This window comes from Eulemur rufifrons, chromosome 5, assembly GCF_041146395.1.
Source record: "Eulemur rufifrons isolate Redbay chromosome 5, OSU_ERuf_1, whole genome shotgun sequence".
NCBI classification, from domain to species: domain Eukaryota; kingdom Metazoa; phylum Chordata; class Mammalia; order Primates; family Lemuridae; genus Eulemur; species Eulemur rufifrons.
The window spans coordinates 207,724-226,536 of record NC_090987.1 but is presented as its reverse complement, the minus strand read 5'-3'; the positions used below and the strand labels follow the sequence as shown (position 1 = coordinate 226,536).

General features: G+C 62.1%; 1 protein-coding gene across 1 annotated transcript in view; it reads left to right on the top strand.

The window, feature by feature from the left end:
- NFATC1 (nuclear factor of activated T cells 1) overlaps positions 1–18,813 on the top strand; it is an 82,267-nt gene that overhangs the window by 9,605 nt on the left and 53,849 nt on the right. Inside the window, exons 2-5 of the mRNA XM_069468329.1 lie at positions 612–1,710; positions 10,977–11,136; positions 17,135–17,337; positions 18,402–18,574. Of these exons, the coding sequence (XP_069324430.1) occupies positions 612–1,710; positions 10,977–11,136; positions 17,135–17,337; positions 18,402–18,574 (1,635 nt within the window). The remainder of the gene's footprint in view (positions 1–611; positions 1,711–10,976; positions 11,137–17,134; positions 17,338–18,401; positions 18,575–18,813) is intronic.

The following is an 18,813-nucleotide window of genomic DNA, read 5'->3' as shown; positions in this document are numbered from 1 at the left end:
TCATCCTTCCATCATCCATCCATCCATCCATCATCCTTCCATCCATTAAACAGACTGAATACATGTTATGTGCCAGGCACAGTCCTAGGTTCTGAAGACAGCAGTAAGCCAGACTAGACTAAGGCTGGCAAAATTTCCTGCTCTTGTGGAACTTGGTTTCTACTCATCGAAGAGATGATGGGTGAAATGAATGAATGGAAATATACAATGTTAGACTGTGATACATGTTAAGGAGGAAAAACAAACTAGAGAGGTTTCCCCAAGGTTGGGTTTAGGGGACTGAAAGTAAGCTAGTGTGGCTGGGGAAGAGCAGAAGACAGTGAGGGGACCCGCCATGCAGCTGTCTGGGGGGGACATTGTGGCAGCGGAAGTGTTGGGGGGCCCTGGGGACCTTGCTGGCCAGGTAGGACGGGGGGCCGTCACTCTGAGCTGTTGGGCCGTCACTCTGAGCTGTTGGGCCGTGTGATCTCAGGACATTGCAGAGGCCTCTCCCTGGGGCAGAGGCAGCAGCTACTGGGTGGGGCTGGTGGGTGGTGATGCCCCAGGGCTGCACCGCGTGGGTCTGTGCTCCCAGACGCCGTGTCCTCATGCCGTCTCCTTTCTCCTTCCAGAGCACTACAGCTATGCGCCCCCCAGCATCGGCTCTGCCCTGCCGCTCCCCACGGGGCACCCCTCGCTGCCAGCCCCATGTCACGACTTGCAGTCCGCGGCCGCGGGCATCTCGGCCATGCCAGCAGCGAGTCACTCCGCGGGGTACGGGGCAGCCGTGGACAGCGCGTCCTCGGGGTATTTCCTCTCTGCCGGCGGCATCAGGCCTGACGGGGCCCCGGCCCTGGAGAGTCCTCGCATCGAGATCACCTCGTACCTGGGCCTGCACCACAACAGCGGCCAGTTCTTCCACGACGTGGAGGTGGAGGACGTCATCCCCAGCACCAAGCGGTCCCCGTCCACGGCCACGCTGAGCTTGCCGGGCCTGGAGGCCTACCGGGACCCCGCCTGCCTCAGCCCAGCCAGCAGCCTGTCCTCGCGCAGCTGCAACTCCGAGGCCTCCTCCTATGAGTCCAACTACTCGTACCCGTACACGTCCCCCCAGACGTCCCCCTGGCAGTCTCCCTGCGTGTCCCCCAAGACCACGGACCCCGAGGAGGGCTTTCCCCGTGGGCTGGGGGCCTGCACCCTGCTGGGCTCCCCGAGACACTCCCCGTCCACCTCGCCGCGCGCGAGCGTCACGGAGGACAGCTGGCTGGGCGCCCGCAGCTCCAGGCCCGCGTCGCCCTGCAACAAGCGCAAGTACAGCCTCAACGGCCGGGCCCCCTGCTCGCCCCACCACTCGCCCACGCCGTCCCCACATGGCTCCCCCCGCGTCAGCGTGACGGACGACACGTGGCTGGGCAGCACCACCCAGTACACCAGCTCGGCCATCGTGGCGGCCATCAATGCCCTGACCACCGACAGCAGCCTGGACCTGGGCGACGGCGTCCCCATCAAGTCCCGCAAGACCGGCCTGGAGCACTCACCCTCGGTGGCGCTCAAGGTGGAGCCGGCCGGGGAGGACCTGGGCCCCACGCCGCCCGCGTCCGACTTCCCGCCCGAGGACTTCTCCTTCCAGCACATCCGGAAGGGCGCCTTCTGCGACCAGTACCTGTCCGTGCCGCAGCATCCGTACCAGTGGGCGAAGCCCAAGTCCCTGACGCCCGCGCCGTACATGAGGTGAGCCGGGTGGGGCAGGGTGGCTGGCGACTGGGCCCGGACACCAGGCAGGGACTCCTTTGTGGCTGTGGAGGCCGAAAGTCAGGACAGGGTTTCCTCGGGGTCCTATTGGGGCTGTGTGCGAGGGTCTGTCCCAGGCCATGCCCTGAGGTCCCAGTCGTTTGTGGTAAATCCTTGGTGGTCTTGGCCCGCAGAAGGGTCTCGGTCTCTGCCTTCGTCTTCGTGCAGCCTTGGCCATCTGTCTGTCCCCGGTTTCCCTTCTGTGCCGGCGCTGGCCCTGTTGGGCTGGGGCCGCCCCGACAGCCTCGTTTTCGCCTGATCTCTGCACGGTCCCTATTTCCCATAAGGTCGCTTTGGCAGCCGCTGGGGTCGGGGCTGCAGCACGTGGCTTCTGGGGCAGGTTCTGCCCGTGACGGGATCACAGACAGGTGCTCACAGCTGCCTCCGCAGCGGCGCAGACCAGGCTCCGCGCTGCCTCTCGCGTCTTAATTGCCGTCACCGCAGATGGGACTTGGGCTGAGCAATTCCCCAGGGCAGCCGACTTGCTGCGTTTCGAGAACAACACAGCCGCGTCCTCCCGGGAGACGCCGGCACTGGCTGGCAGCCGGCGGGGAGGGCGCAGGCAGCTCCTGCTCTCTGGTCTGCGGCTGTTGGTCTTCCAGACAGTGCAGGGCCGCTGCCCCTGGCTGGTCCTCCTGCCCTGCCTGGTGTTTCCACGTTTAATAAGCAGTTTCCCCGCATGGGCCTCGCGCTCCCTGCAAGGCGCTCGCTGCCCCGGGTCTGTACGGCCTGTGACGTCAGGGCCGTGGCCGCTCCCAGGCCCCTGGGGCAGCCCAGGCCTGGCCACCACCGGGTTCTGTCCCTCCTGCTCCCATTTGTCACAGGCCGTGTAGGACCAGGCTGGCAGCAGGGGGGTGTGCCCCTGTGGTGAAAGCCAGTCGGCGAGGTCCCACGTGGCAAAGACTGCCTCACTGTGCCCCTCTCCGCCCGAAGCCGTACGGGGTCCGGGGTCAGAGCTGCCCATGGCGGCTCAGCTCCAGGCTGTGACCGAGCCCAGCTGACCCCGTGGGAGCTGGTGGCAAAGGGGCAGGACAGGAGACCTTGGAGCAGCAGCCGGTCGAGGCCGCGGAGGGCAGGGTGGCTCCGACCTTCCAGGCCGGCGCGTCCTGGGCTGCGGAGCTGCCGTCGGATGGGGCGTTGTCAGCAGGAAGGGACCCCCCAGGGGTTCCCTCGGGTGGGGGTCTGTTCCCGCCACTCCCTGTCCGTGTCTCTCCACGTTGTCCCTCCCCCACACGTGTCTCTGTCTGAATGTCCCTTTCACACGGACGCTGGTCCCGTGTGTCAGGCCTGCTCTGACCTTCTCTGAGCTGGGAAATGGTGAAGACCCCGTGCACAGACGGCCACGCTGGGGCCAGGGCCCCACGTCTGGGTCCGGGGGACACAGCTCAGCCCTGAGGCCTGTTTGTGGCCCAGCGCCAGCGTGGGTGGCTTTCAGATGGAGCCTGTCGCGGGCCCCTGCCTGGCCTGCTCCGTGGCGGGGTCCTTGGGAACCGCGGTGCGTCTGCTTTGGCGTTTCCTCTCTGTCCGTGCCGGACCTGCCTTTGATTCGGTAGTTGGAAGCAGGCTGCTGTGTTTTTCCTGTGCTTGGGAGTTTCAGCAATAATTCTGCGGCCAAATGGCTCTGCTACCTTTATCTCTTGGTGACAGAGCACCCTGGTGAGCCGTGATGTGCTGACATTCCTGTGCGCTGTACAAACAAACAAGGCTTGGGAACGCGCGGCTGTCTCCAGCGGTGTGCAGTTAACCTTTCCCACTGTTTTGGTTCCACATCAAAATATGTTTCCTGGTCCCTCGAGATACATTTCCACGCGATCTCATTAGCCGCTGCTCCGGGGCAGCTGGAAGCCATGGCAGAAAGGCGCTGCTGGGTTATTTTGCCGGTGAGACGCAGGGGCCACACTTCCTTCCCCATGGACACCTTTTGGTCCGCGCACGTGAGGGGCTCCGGCACGCACGGGCGACGTCAGCCGGGTCTCCGAGTGCGCAGCTGGAAGGCCCTGGTTTCAGATACCTGCGGAGTTCGGGGTGGAGAACCTGTCGCGGCACAGCCGGCCGCCCTCCCTGTGGGGCGGCTGCCCCTCAATCCCGGCCCAGCGCCGGGAGGAGCCTCCTCGGGAACCGTGCGCAGGGCTCGTCTTGCCGCGGGCTGTGGGAGCCCTGATGGCCCCCAGGGCTTCAGAGAACGATGCTGAAGTCTTGCTGAAGGTGAAGAAGTAAAAATGCTTCTGAAACTATAAGAGTATTTGACAGAATTCTGCAGTTTGGAGTTACTTTCGAGTTCAATGGAAGACGCTTCTGCCGTCACGGCATGGGCAGCTGGCGCGGAATCGGGGCTCTGGCCAGAACCGCCCCAGTAAGAGCGCCAGGGTTTTGAGCTTTGTCCCAGCATCGAGCGAAGGCCACGGTCTCTCCAGGACGGTGCGGGGTTTCCTGCCCACCGTGCTCCCTCCCGCGGGGACGGTGATGCCGACCCGGGTGCCGCTGACTTGAGTGTTGTGTTAGGAGATGCCCGTTTCCACGGGGTCATTTCTAAATGGTAGTTTTCAGGTGGTGGTTTTTAGAGATTTTTGTATTAACCTAAAGAAACTAAAGTTTAAATGATTTTCCCTTCACTGTTCGATCCCTCAGGCAGGTTCCATCGAGCACGTGCTGTGGTCCATACGCGTGTCCCTCAGGGCTGTCCGTGAGGCGTCTTTTTTTTCCTTCTAGAATAGGCTCATGGAAAGCTTCACCTTTTGAGGTTTTATTAGCTATCTGCAGCCAGCATAATCTCTGAATTTGCCTTTATGTCTTAAAAATTTTGTTCTATTTTTCAGAGACAGGGTGTCGCTCTGTCCCCCAGGCTGGAGGCCGTGGCGTCCTCATAGCTCACTGCAACCTCCACCTTCTGGGCTCAAGTGAGCCTCCTGCCTCGGCCTCCCAAAGTGCTGGGATAACAGGTGTGAGTCACCACACCTGGCCTGAATTTGCCTTTAAAGGGGCAACGTGGCAGGAGGAATTTACAGGTAAAAAGAAACTAGTTTGGAAAGGCAGAAGCATTTTAACATGAGTCTCTTTGTAACATTTACAGCACATCTGTTGAGTTATATTCTTATACGTGAAAATTGCTTTTTTGGCTTCAGTCCTTAAAAAGAAGTAAAATTTCCAAGGAGCAAAACAGGCTTAATAAGATCAATTTTTACTTAAGAGTCTCCTTGGTTCGGATGATCCGAAATAGCTACGTGTTCAAGTAAGTGTATTTCAGACATTGCTTGTTTTAGGTTTTTGGCTTTGATACTGAAAATTATAGGAATATCAGTAATTTTTATGCTGTGAAAGGTCTAATGAAACCCCTTTTGTGTTGTATAAATTATGCGAACATTTCAGAGTTCATCTTAATTTGGAATGAGATTAAATGAGCCTGTGGACCGGTAACAAGGAAATCTCTGTCTTCTCTTTCTCCAAACACAAACCCCCTCCCAGCCTCATTAGGTAATTTCCTCGGAATGTGGACAGCGGTTTTGCTCCCAGGACCCTGGTCTCCATGGGTGTGGCGCTGGGCAGGGTGGTCGATGAAGGTTCCGGCTCTCGTGGCCCCCCAGCCTTGGGGTGAGGGGCCTTCTCCAGGCTCTGGTGGCCAAGCCGGACCGTCCAGACCTTTGTGTCTTAGGGAACAGCTCCCCGGGCTCTCGTGGCCGTCTGGGGCGCCGGTGAGGGCAGCGAGAGTCCAAACCGCTCTGGCATCTCCTCCTGCGGTTCGGGGCCCGACAGGCTTCCTCACACGCCCTCCCGGGCCCTGTGGGTGCAGGCAGGTCCTCGCGACCCCCTCTGCTCTCGACGGGGAGCCCTGCTCGGAGTCAGCGCCTGGGAGAGACTCTCGACCGGCTGCCAGACCGGGCAGGTCCACGTGTTGGAGGTGAGCGCAGCCTGTCTCCAGGCGCGTTGACGTTCGCAACGGTGGCGACCTCGGCTGCACCAGGATCACCCGCAGGTGACTCCCGGGCGCCAGATGGTCCACAGGAAGCTCTGAAGGGATGAGGGCACACAGGGGTCCCGCAGCCCAGGCCGGACGTTCCACTGTGCGCACCGTGACCCTGGCCCCACCCTGCTCGGGACCCGCGTGCTGCCAGTGGGGAGGGAGGAGTCTCGTGGCACCTGCGTCCCGCGTCCGGAGTCGGGTGGTTATGGCACGGTCGGGGGCGGGGCCTTTCTGTGCCGCGGGAAGAGTCCACGGCCCGTCCGTGTCCAGCGGTGCTCTGCAGCCAAGGAAGCTGTGGCCGCCAGGTCTCTGGATGGCCACGGACGCAGCCAAGGCACAGGCGGGTCACTTGTCCTGGGCCTCCAGGCCACGCCCCACAGAGCTGGGCGTCAGGCCCAGGCTACGCGGATCCCAGGCTGCGCGGATCCCAGGCTGTGTGGACCCCAGGCTGCGCGGATCCCAGGCTGTGTGGACCCCAGGCTGTGTGGACCCCAGGCTGTGTGGACCCCAGGCTATGCGGATCCCAGGCTGCTCAGGCCCCAGGCTGTGCGGGCCCCAGGCTGTGTGGACCCCAGGCTGCGCGGATCCCAGGCTGTGTGGACCCCAGGCTGCGCGGATCCCTGGCTGTGTGGACCCCGCACCCAGACCCTGGCGCTGGGCCTTCAGCGTGAGACCTGCACTGTGCACGGGCCCCGGGCGCCGCAGGACGGACGCAGACGCAGACGCAGAGCCATGTGCTTTGCGAGGACGTGGCCTTGGCTGGCGTCTCCTTCCCACCCTGCTGCAGAGTCTGCGGCAGCCGCAGCTTCCTGCGGGCGCAGTTTCTTTCCAGGGTGGCAGAGCTCGCGTCCACACGTGGAAGACGAGCTTTGTGGTGCCAGCTCGGAGCTGCCGGTGGGGACCCGAGAGGGCGCTGTGGACACGGGTGCGTGTGGCAGGTCGGCGCCTTCTTTGTCCTTTTAACGTGGTCGTTGCGTGTCTGTTACTGGCCAAGCACACGGGATAAGGGGGCCTTACACACCTGTGTTCCTAGACGGGATAAAATAATCTCAGCGCTCATGGCTTCACGCTCAGATTTTCAAGTTGAGCGTTGAGATCTGAAGTGGTGGATACTGTCACAGAAGAGCCCGGTGCCGGAGAGCTGTCCTGCGCGTGGTCAGCCGGCGTGGCGTGGCCCCCAGCCCCACCTGCGGCCGGTTCTGCGCGGCCAGGTGGCGGTGCCAGTGCTTCCGACGGGGCCGTTTTCTCCCCGGGACCCTGAGCTCGCGCACGCCGTTGGAAGCATCGACGTTGGTCGGGGTCGTGGTCCTGCTGCTGTTTCCGTGGCCACAGCCGTCACCTACGGCAGCCACAGTCAGAGGCGTGGTGCCCGGCGAAGGCTGGCAGCCAGGCCCCTCCCTACGCGAGGCTGCTGCGTCCGGAACTAGACGGTCCCCCGGTTGCTAGGACGACCCTTGGTACAGACCTGGGCCGCACGGAGACGCTGACTTGCTCTCGGGCACGTTTCTGCATGTGGACGGTGGCTGGCGTGTCCCCGGGGACCGGGCCGCCCGTGGGGCAGCAAGGCCCGTGACGACAGCTGCTTCCCCTGGAGCCTCGGCAGCCACGGCCAGGAAGCCCCTCCCTGGGCGGTGAGCGCGTTGCCTGGGCAGCGGCGTGCGTGAACCAACTTCACTTCTTGGGTGAGGAAAGTGAGGCACACAGAAACTTCCAGATGCAAAAGAAAAGCGTGAAGAGCTGTGAAGCCTCCGCAGTCCTGTGCTGGACGCGCACGGCGTGGTCGGGGGACTCGGGCCAAGCTGGCGTCTGGGCCGTGTCCTGACGGGGCCTCGAGTCCCCACGGAGCATGCTCCACAACAGGAGAGTTGGAATCTGTTCTTTGTCGGGCAACGTCCAGAACGTGCGCCGGGTCTCTGGGTTTCTCTGGTCCCCGGGGGACCGGCCTTGTTCCGAAGCCCCTGCAGGTGCCCTGAGGAGCAGCTGTGTTTGCCGTGGCCCAGAGAGTCACGTCCTGAACCGCCGCCGCTGGCCTCACCCTTTGCCTTTCCATAACGGCCGTCCAGGTCTGTCCGTGGTCTGTGTGCAGACTCAGGTCAGGAGTGACCCTGCTCTGACCAGGGACGACTGCAGCACCTCTGGGCGAGAGCGAACCGGTCGTGGCCTCAGGCTCCGGCCGTTTGTGCCCACCTGCCTCGCCTGACGGGATACTGAATTCCCTGTTGTTTGCTGAGCAGCCTGGGCGGAGCAGCCTGAACACGCCCTGCCAAAGCTTCACCTCTGCAGGGACCGCTTAGCTGTGACTCTGGGGACGTCTGAGAAGGGGTTTGGGGCCCAGGAAACCCCCGTCCCCTCCTGGCTTGTCCAGCTCAGGCACAGGGGCAGGTCCAGGGCTGGGGTCCCCTCCAGGCCTGCTGTGGGCGTGGGCGTCTGGGAGCAGGAGGTGAGGACCAGCTGCTGGCACCTGCCCGGCGTCACGAGGGGCCCGGCCCGGGACACCAGGACGGTGGGTGGCAGGAGCGGGGCGAGCGCATCCTGGCACGCCGTGGTCACCTCCAGCTCAGGCCCCGTCTGCTGCTGGCTCCTCACGTCCCCGGGTCTCTGCCTCCTGGGTGGGGCACCTGCGCCAGGCCTCCTCCCCACGGCCGGAGCTGCAGGGAGAGCTGCAGGGAGAGCCGCCCGTGTGCTGCGGAGCTGCGCAGCCCATGGGGTTGGGAGGCCGGGACCTTCGACGGGACGATGCTCGTCTGGGGAGCCCCCGGGCCTTTCTTGCCGGTTACGGAAATGAAAGCCCAGCGTAGAAGGTTTGGTTAGAGACCTGGTGGTTGCACCTTGGATTAAAACCACGTGGTCTGTGAGGTTGTCCCAGGGGCAGGGTGGCGGGGGTGCTGGACGCTAACGTGGCAAGACGTGGCCCCCAGAGGCCGGTACCCCCGCCGGTGTCCTCGAGGCACAGCGCGTGCTGGGCGTCCACCCGTACCCCCCACCCGGACTCAGGCCGCTCTCCAGGAAGGCCGGCCTCTGGCGCGGGAAGAGCCTTAGAGCCGAGTCGCTGGGTGGTCCTGGGCGTGGCCCCCACGGCCCCGAGGCCCAGAGCCTGCTTAGGGGGCTGGGAAACACGCTGGTGGCCTTTCCTCATCCTCTGAAATTAGGGAGAAAAAGCCCCAAACTTCTCAGTAGTTGGAGGCCTTTGGGTGCGGATGAGAAAGCGTCTGGTTTTGACAGAATCTCACGTTCCGGGCTCAATGCCCCCGGCTCCCTGGGCCATGTCAGTCCTGCAATGCTCGGGGTTTGTAGCCTCCTCTCCTGGGTCGGGGCAGTCGGCAGCCTTGTTGGTGTTCTGAGCGGTGAGCTCACGCAGAACTTTCAGAACTGAAAGGGTTTTGCCCAAAGGGTTTAGACAGAAGAGCCGTCGAGAGGTTCTGGAGGCTCTTTCGAGGGTGGGGACCCGCGGGCCCTCAGGGCTGGGGACGAGGCCTTCCTGGGACGGGTGGGGGTGGGGGTGGGGGCCCCAGGCAGCCTCTGGCTCTTTGGTAAATTTAAGCGAATCCACCAAAGCTCTCGAGGGGAAGCCCGAGGGCAGAGGCCAAAACTGGCAGCCTGACAGCGCGGTTCCCTGTGTTCCTCTTCAGGAACAGCCTGTCTGATGTTCTTTAAACGTGGACAGAAAAATGCGCCCTGATCACGCGTGACTTAGAGTAGTGCCGTGTTCAGTACGTATCTTTCAAACTGAACCTTGAACAATTTTTTGGTCTTTCACTCTTATTACAGAGAATTTTAAACGTGCAGACTTAGGGACCTGTCACCTGGGCCCCCGCACACCGGCACCCACCCTGCCATGGAGCAAAGCCCAGCATCACGCAGTTATCCGCAGATGTTTCCATGTCTCTCTCAAAGGCAGGAGCCTCTTTTTAGAAAACGAATCAAAAATTGTAACATTCTCTTATACTCCGTAAATAATATATGCAACTATAATTTGCCATATAATGAAAACAAAGTAATTGTGATACCATTATCTCATTTAACGATCAGTTTAAAACAATCCCGTAACAGCATCACGTCGGAATCCAGACTCCCTGCCCCGCTCTCCGTAGCCGTGGTCGGATCAGGTCCGCCTGGGTCCCCGCGGGCTCCCGTCCTGCCCTGCGCTCTGTGGCGTCCGTGCGAGCGAGCTCTGCCCGCCCAGCCTGGGCTCTGCCCGCTGCCCCGTGGGCGTCCGGCCTGCTCTCCCCCCACAGTCCCTGTTCTTGCCTTAACTTGCTGCCGTGTCCGGGGCCTGCTGGAGTCACGACGCCGCTCTGTGGCATTCGTGGTCACCGGTGAGGCAGCTTTTGGGACGATCTTGAGCTGTAAATAGCAAAAGAGCAGTGTTTTTATTGGATCAGCACCGTACGTAAGATGACAGGAACACGGCGCGGGGGCGTCTCGCACGACACGTTCACCGCGGGGCCGTGACCACCTGCTGGGCATCAGCGTGTCGGGGGCTGGGGTGGTCGTCACGCCAGTTATCCGCTCCGCACACGGGCCGGCCCTGCCACCTCTCCCCCTCCCCGAGGGTCCCGCGTCCCACCCGAGATGCCACAACGAGCCACTCACTGCCTTCCAGGGAGGGGCCAGAGCCCCAGCGTGAGTGACGCCCCCGGGACCCTGCAGGGTTTCCCTTCACCTTTCACGTTAAGCCTTTGTCTTTTTGAAGGAGGAACCGGGGTGCGAGCTGTCGGGGGGCCTGGGGGGTCCCACGGGTCGGGTTTCAGGCTCGAGCCGCTCCCTGTGCACAGCCGGGACCCCGCCTGTGAGGGGGCTCTGGGCACAGGGCCCAGCACCTGCTACCTGCTTGGCCGAGTCGCTCTGCCCCGTGAGGCACGATAAACCGGCTCACACGTGTACGTGCGGCGTGTGCGGTGCGGGGGCTGCACACCGTCCCCCAGACCTGCCACGAGAGATTAGGGCTTCCTGGTTCTTAGACCAGCCTTTTCGATTTTGAAAAGTTCTGGAACCTGTGTTATTGGGGAGATTAGAGTTGGTAGGAGCCTGTCACACAGGAAGGGAAGTATTTTAAGGCCGTGCTTAGAAGACGTTTCCGTCTCGGTCGCGAAGCCCTGACGGGGCCGTGACCACGGGTCCCAGTGCCAGAGCCACGCGCCGTCCGTGACTTTCCGGTCTCTGGTGTGGGAAGGTCGGCCTCGTCTCGGTGAGGCCCACGCGTGGTGCGGCCGTGCCTGCACTTCTAACCCCCTGTGTGTCGTTTCAGCCCGTCCCTGCCGGCCCTCGACTGGCAGCTGCCGTCCCACTCGGGCCCCTACGAGCTCCGCATCGAGGTGCAGCCCAAGTCCCACCACCGAGCCCACTACGAGACGGAAGGCAGCCGGGGGGCCGTGAAGGCATCGGCCGGAGGACACCCCGTCGTGCAGGTATCGCTGACTCCGCGAGCCACGTGCTGCTTCTGTGCCAAAGGCATCTCCGACCAGCAGCTTTTCCCTGTTTTTAAAAGTTACCTTTCACAAACCGTGGTCAGGGCCTGGCCCGTCCCTGGACACGCACGGCCTGGAGCGGCTCGCGCCGCGGCCCTTCCTGCAGCCGGGCCGGCTCTTGCGTGTTGGGGCTTGTGCGGCGTGGGTTTCGCCCCGCGGCCGGCATGGGTGTCTGGGTGGTCCGTTCTTCCGAGACTCCCCGAAGCCTCCACACCTCTGGGCTGTTTCTCCAGCCGCTGGGGCCCCCTGGGCAGTGCAGGCTCTGAGGCCCCCCAGCCCTGCCGGATCCCAGAGCCGGGTGCGGGGCCAGCGTGGGGCACAGGGGACGCCGTGGGTGCCCCAAAGGGGAGGCACCTGCGGCCACAGTGTCCCCTCTGGACCTGGCTCCCAGGGGTGGCTCTTCCTGGCCTGGTTCACACTGACTGGGGGACATGACCCAAGGCGTGAGCGTGGCGTGGCTGTGGCCAGGCGGCACGTTGGCAGCCGTGTGGACGGGCGGCGTCTGCCCCTCAGCCGGGCCCCTGTCCCCGCGGGCTGGCTGTGCCGTCCAGGCTGCTGTCCGTGGTGCCAGCGGTTCCCATGTCTGGCTGTCAGCGCCGAGCCTCAGACGCCCGCGCGGGCTGTGCTGTGTGGGCCGTGGCCTGGGCGCTGGGGAGAGTTTCCCCGTCCCCACGCCGCAGGGCAGCTCAGCTCGGGCCCGCGTCTCCGTGTTACTCCGTGTAGAGAAGCAGGAAGGTTGCGAGGGCGGGCGGCTGTGGAGACAAAGGCCTGTTTGCCGCACGACAGTCCGGGCCGTGGACCCAGCGGGCATCCTGGGCGGTGCTGAGCTGGCGTTTGTGGCCTGCGCACGACGGCGGCTAATGCCTGCCTTGTCGGCTGCACGATGCGAGGGGAGGCCGGCGTCCTGCCGGCACGGCAGCCGCTTGACATTTAACGCTGCCACCTTCCCAGGCGGGAAAGGTCTGATTACGCCTGTGCTTAGTTGGCTAAACAGCCGCAGGCACTTGCCGCCCTCTCTCGCCGGTTCCGCTGAGTGCGGCGCCTCGCTGCTCGACGGGCAAGGTTTCAAAGGGAGGAAGTGGAGCACTTGGGAAATAATGGCCGAGCCCACCCGCAAGGGCCACCGAGGGCCACCGCAACCCGGCTGCAGTGTGGGCGGCACCTGTCCCCGTCACCCAGCCCTGAGCCCTCCGCCCTGGCACAGGGCGCGGCGTCAGTCCGTCCATGCAGACAACACAGAAAGGATCGAGAGGTTACGGAGGATTTGTGACACTTGAGAGAGTAATTTACAACGTCCTTAAGAATTTCCTCAAAATTATTCCAAAGCAACGGTTGGCACAGTTCAGCGAGGCCACATGGGACAGGCCGGCAACATGTTTGGCGGAACAGACAGCCTACAGCTGAGACGCGAGGGGACGGTCCCTGAGCACAAACGCCAGGACCCCCCAGCACCCACCGTCATGAGAAGTCGGCGTTCAGAGTTTCTGATGAGTGTGTGATGAACGGAGCCCGTGTCTGTGCAGGTGTGAGGCCAGAGGTGCAAACAGGGGTTTTGTTTTCTCTTTCCGCTGGTGGACCACAAATTGGATCAGAATAGAACTTGCAGTTGATTATAAAACAGTGAAAACAGGAAACTCTCGGTTGCCGTGGAAGCTCGGTGACCACAGTGCTCTGTGCCGTTGGGTTATTTTTGCGTGTCCATCGGCACCCGAGCCCTGTCCTCCCTTTCCAGAGATGCCTCGTGTCGCGGTGGCCGAGAAAGGCTCGCAGGGGAGGCCGTGGATCGCTGATGAGTCGGGAAACGGGCTGGATCCCGGGGCCGCCGTGGTCGGTGGGTCGGTGCCGCGGGCCTTGCCCACTGGGAGCCACCGTTAGTCCGCATTTTCTCGCATTTGAAAAAGGTACTGTTGAGAGATAAGCACGTTTTCTGCCACATTTCAAAAAGTTTGCCCATAATCCAACCCCGGGATCTCTGGATGGTCAAACCTAGTCGGGCCCAAGAGAACACGGAGCGGAGGGGCCAGGGCTGGGACCCGGGGGTCTCTCCCGCCGCCAGCGCGAGTCCTACGTGGCTCCGTCGCCGGCTGCTCCTCTCAGCAGCTCAGAAGCAGGAGCCAGAGCGCGGCGCCTGCTCTCCAGGTGGGCTCCGACCGTAGCTCCTGCGGTAAGGCAGCACCATCCTGCCCCGGCCCAGCCTTCGGTTTATCTGGGGACGCCATCGCTCCACTGACGGGCATAGATGCCAGCGCTGAGGACTCCTTCCCGGCAGGCGCGTCCCACTCTGCCAGCACTACTCATCGGGGACAGGGGTCACCTTTGGCCCTTTCCACGGAACGACTTTCTCCAAGCTTGGCTGAACCGTGGCGACCGCCGGGCTGGCCACGCCGGGACCACCGGTCACAGTCTGCGCAGTTGTTGGGACCAGACAGCAGGAGGAGCAGAGAAGCGACTTGCTGTGCCAAGTGGGGTCCTGGGCTCGGCAGGCGGCAGCCCTGTCTGGGCTCTGCCGGCGGCTCCGTCCGGTGGCCGTGGGCTGTTCGGGGTCTGGCTGGACCTTGTGTGGCGGCCCCGGTGGCTGTGAGCTGGGGCATGTGAGAGGCGGGACGCAGAGCCTCCATGTTCGTGGTGACGACTGTGGGTTCGTCTGGACTTTGCCGCTTCTCTTCCCCACGGTGGAGCAGCAGACGCAGCCGTCCGAGACGGAAGCTCTGGCCTGGGCTCCTCCTGTCCCTGGTCCGGCCCTTGGCGCTCCAGGTGCCTGGGACCCTGTGGCTGCTGCGGGAGGGTGAGCAGGTGGGACGGACGTGCCACACGGTGACAGCTGGTGGCACCTGGGAAGTGGTTCTGGCTGGAGGCGGAGGGCCCAAGATCGTGCTGTGGGTGGCACCAGGCATTCAGGGGCCTCTGGGGGCTCCGGGTGTGGCCCCTCCTGCCCCCCGCGTGGCCGTGGGCTGGTGCTCGGCGACCGTCAGGACGGTCTGGGGTGAGACGGGCAGTTTCCTGCGCCTCCCTTTGGCGGGGGAGGGGAGGGGAGCACCCGGGCCCAGCAGCCCCGATGCTCCCTCCGGGCACAGGTCTGTGTCCCTGCAGTGTGTGTGTCACCGCAGTGGAGCCTGGTCCCTGGGGGAGCCCGGAGCCCACCTCGGAGGAGACCCCCCCGGCTGTTTATTTCACTCTTGGTGTTTTCCCACGTGCTCCTGTTCTCTCCTGCCCTCTGGGGCCCCAGCTTTGCACCCGACACCCAGGCTCCCTGTCCCGGGGGCCAGCGTCCTCATGTGCTCGTGGCGGGGGCCGGACCAGGCCCCGGCCGCCTCTGTGGCCCCTGCAGCCGTCCCCCCTAGGGCACCTGCAGCTCGAGGCTGGAGTCTGATCCCCGACCCCGGCCGAGGGAGTCAGCTCTGTTTACCAAGTTACCAGAACAACTCGCTGATAGGATCTCGCCATCGCAGGAGCGGGTCTGTGTGAATAATTAATAGGCCGCTGAAAGGTGACACAGTGGCCTGGCTGTTCCCGACCGGCCCTTTGGGTCTGCGGGCCGGGTCCTGCTCTGCGCGGGGCCAAGGCGTCACTCCAGGCGCGGGCTGGGAGGACTTGGGGCTGAACACGTCACCTGCGACAGGTCGACACCACACGGTCCCTTAGCTTGATGCAGCGAGAAGGCGGGAGTGACCCGGATTTTTCCCTCCCTGCGCTTCCCCGAGGCTTTGTGAAAAACGCATGTTTCACTTCTGGGTCTTAAACGTGTCATTTCCCTCCTGCCGATTCCTGAGCGGCATCTCAGGCAGAGTCTTGCGCGAGCGTCTCCTCTGCTCAGCTCGTGTGTGCAGCCGGGAACGACCAGGTGGAAGGTAAAAATTCCACCACTTAACTGGCTTGGTTCATTCCCCACTTCCCTCCACGCGTGTGCAAGCGTGTGCACGCGTGCACATGTTAATTGAATTCCAGCCCTGAGTAAACTGGGCCCGCACCCGGCGCCTGCCCGCGCCTGCCGGGGAGGTGCTGAGGTCAGCACAGGAGCTAAAAACAAACATTGCGAAGCGCAGAAAACGCACTCGCTCTGCTGCCTGGAGAGTGGAATAATGCACATTGCTTAGCTCGGGTTGAAGCAAAGAGAGGTCGTTGTCATGACAGGTAATTTTATAAGTATCATTTTGACAGATGCTAAAACGTGCCAGAGGCAGAGAACCCGCACAGCAGAACACGTGAAGTATTTTAAATCACTTTTCGTAAAATGAGCTTCATATTTTAAATAATAGATGTTTACCTCCCAAGTTAAACCTTAAATATTTGCATTTTCACTGAAATGGCATTTTCTAAAAAGATAGTTATACCCCACATTCCCTGCAGTCCACACACCGTCAGATCCGACCGCGTCCCGGGGTGGGGGTTTCAGGTCATTGAAACGTTATCTGAGCCCAGCTGGGCGGGGGCGGGGCGTCGGGAGGTGCCTCGCCCACCCGAGTGGTGGTTTGGGTCAGACTCATTTGCATATTTTACGTAAATTAAATTTCTACGTATCAAATTTCAGAATATGGAATACCGAGTGGCAAAATTCACCTGTTAGTGGCTTTCTTCTTACGTTTCCTGTTATAAAAGTGTTTGTTTGAGTCCAACATAATAAAGGTTCCCAGTGAGCTCGTGGAGTCGGCGAGAGGCGGACCCCGCACTCCCGGGTTGAGTGGCCGGACGGCGGCTCTCGCTTTGCCGTCCCTGCGAACGCTGCTTCGTGGAGGAGAGTGTGTAGTTCCAAGGGGGCAGGCATGTGTCCCTGCGGAATCACACGGTGTTGGCAATGACCGCTGCGAATCGAGGGAGGCTCGGGGCCAACGGGACTGCGTGTGGGGTCTGTGGCCCGCCAGGCCCGAGGGCGCCCAGCACCACGTCAGAGACAGGAAAATGGAGACGGGGCCCACGTGTGGAAATCATGCCCGGAGAGAAAGTCTGCCCGCTTGGCTCCTGTGTTCCAGAACACGTGCGAGGCGTGTTTGTGTCCGCACACACGTGCACATGTGCGTGCACAGTCAGGAACTGGGGCCACTTCTGCATCCACATGTCTGCGTGCGTCTCCCTGAGGGTGGCGGCCACCGGGCCTGCGGTGAGCTGCACGGGCTTCTGGAGGCCGAGGCGCCCCCAGCATGGCAGGAAGGTGACGTCTTGCCGTGGGCACAGGTTTGGGTGCAGAGGTGGCCTGGTGTCTGCTCAGGAGTGGACGCCGCACGCTGCCCGGGGCCAGGCCGAGCGCAGGCAGATGGGCGCCGTCCCGGGGGGCCATGTCTGGGTTCCCTGGGGGTGCACGTCCCTGCGGGTGCGCGTCCCTGCGGGTGGCTTGCGTGGGCTCCACGTTCTGACTGGCGGTGAAGCCCCTCCCGCGGCGGCCCCTGTGCCGGCGGGTATTTGTTCCCACGGCTGCTCACGATGCAGGTGAGGAAGGAGCTGTCTGAGGAGACGGCGCCGGACTGGGGAGATGGACTTTGCCAGAAGAGCCACAAATGCTCTTTCTACCTGCGTGTCCTGTGGGAGCACCTCTGTGGCTGTGGTGGACGCTGGTGGTGGCCTCGGTGTGGGCGTGTGCAGTGTGCGTGCACATGTGTGCGTTGCATGCATGCGTGTACATGCATGAGAGTGTGCACACGGCGCACACATTTGCACATAGGAGGGTCAGTGTGAGTGTGCACGTGTGTTTTGTGTGTGCGTTGGAAAGTGAGCAACAGGAGTGTTCAAACCACAACCCCGGTGCCCGGGGCCGTGGGGTGAGGAGGCGTCGCCCGGTGCATGTCCAGTAAAACACCAGCGTCACCTTGCAGAGGAACGAGGGGGTGGCCGGGTTTCGCCGCCACCTGTCCCGCGCTCCCTCTGAGTTGGCGTGTGCGTGTGGAGGTTTCTTGATTCCCTGCCGTCTGTACTCCCGGTGATCACGGGGTTTCTGTTCTCCCGCCAGCTGCACGGCTACTTGGAGAACGAGCCGCTCACGCTCCAGCTGTTCATCGGGACGGCGGACGACCGCCTGCTGCGGCCACACGCCTTCTACCAGGTGCACCGGATCACGGGGAAGACGGTGTCCACCACCAGCCACGAGGCTGTCCTCTGCAGCACCAAGGTCCTGGAGATCCCCCTGCTGCCCGAGAACAACATGCGGGCCACGTAAGTGCCCTGGGGTGGGTGCTCCCAGGGACGTCACCAATGCTCTGACGACAGATTTGTCTCTTTGGGGGGCTTCAGCCGCTGTGTGCGCTGCCACGTAAAACAGACACCTCAGTGACACAGCGGTGAATCCTGCTCTCCATGCCTGTACTCGGCTCCCAGACGTGACACCTTTGTTTCTGAACACGGCAGTGCACGTCAGAGCAACGGCTAAAATGCAAAATTGAAAAATTAGAGCAGGGGGTATGTGTGGGTGGCATTTTGACTTTAGGAGCCAGGGACAAAGCCGAGGGCGCCTTGTGGAGGCAAATGTGACTCTGTGCTGAGCAGCCGGGACGTTCGAGCTGGGAGGTGACGTGTGTGTGGAGGTGGAGCCAGCCCCGGTGGCGTCCCCAGCACTGTGTGCAGAGGTCCCGGGGCGGAGGAGCAGGGCCTGCTCTGGGCCACCCTGGTGGGGGACGCCCGCAGATGAGGCAGGGGCGGGGCTGTGTGGCTGAGGACCTTGTGTGGGGTTTCGATACCTGTCAGAGTCCAAGCCCGGCACAGAAGGGAAGCTTTCTCTCCGTGTTAGCGGCTCGTGGATTTCTCTGAATCCATCCCAAACCCTGGGGTTTGTTTTGCGAGCTGTCACCCACATTTCCCGGGTGCAGTCAGGGTTCGAGAGGATGGGCCTGTGCTCGCTGGGCAGCAGGGGGTGGTGACGGCACCGCGTTGTCCTGTGCAGACGCATGTGGTGTGCCCAGGGTCCACCGGCGTATGCTGAGATGCCGGTCCCAGGTCACCTAAGGGGTGGTCAGTGTGCCTGAGCCTGTATTCTCCTTTCTTCCCGTAGCTTGTCCAGAAAAGAAAACCAGTGGTTGTTATTCTGTTGAGAATTTATGCACAGACTGTTTTACTGGAGTCTGGTTTTGAATAAAATTCTATGAAATTGTTAAGTTAAATGAAATTATATGACACCTAGAAGTCCGGGTCCGGGGTGAGGGCCGGAGGGGTGGGCGGGGCAGGACCTTTGGGGTCATGTGTCAGCGATTAATATAAAAGTTGTGGACTTTTGTTTCGGGCAGCATTGACTGTGCTGGAATCCTGAAACTCAGAAACTCTGACATTGAACTTCGAAAGGGAGAGACAGACATCGGGAGGAAGAACACCAGAGTGAGGCTGGTTTTCCGGGTCCACATCCCACAGCCCAGCGGCAGGACGCTGTCTCTCCAGGTCGCCTCAAACCCAATCGAGTGCTGTAAGTGGATACATGCTGAAGTGCCATAAGTAGACGCACCCTCGAGTGCTGTATGTAGATGTGCACTGAAGTGCTGTAAGTAGATGCATACTCCAGTGCTATAGGTAGATGCACGCTCTAGTGCTGTATGTAGATGCACACTCGAGTGCTGTGTGTAGATGTGCACAGACCTTCCATTTGTGGAGAGCGCGGCATCTGCAAAGCAGTGAGGCAAGCTGTGCCAGCACGTGGCTCACCTC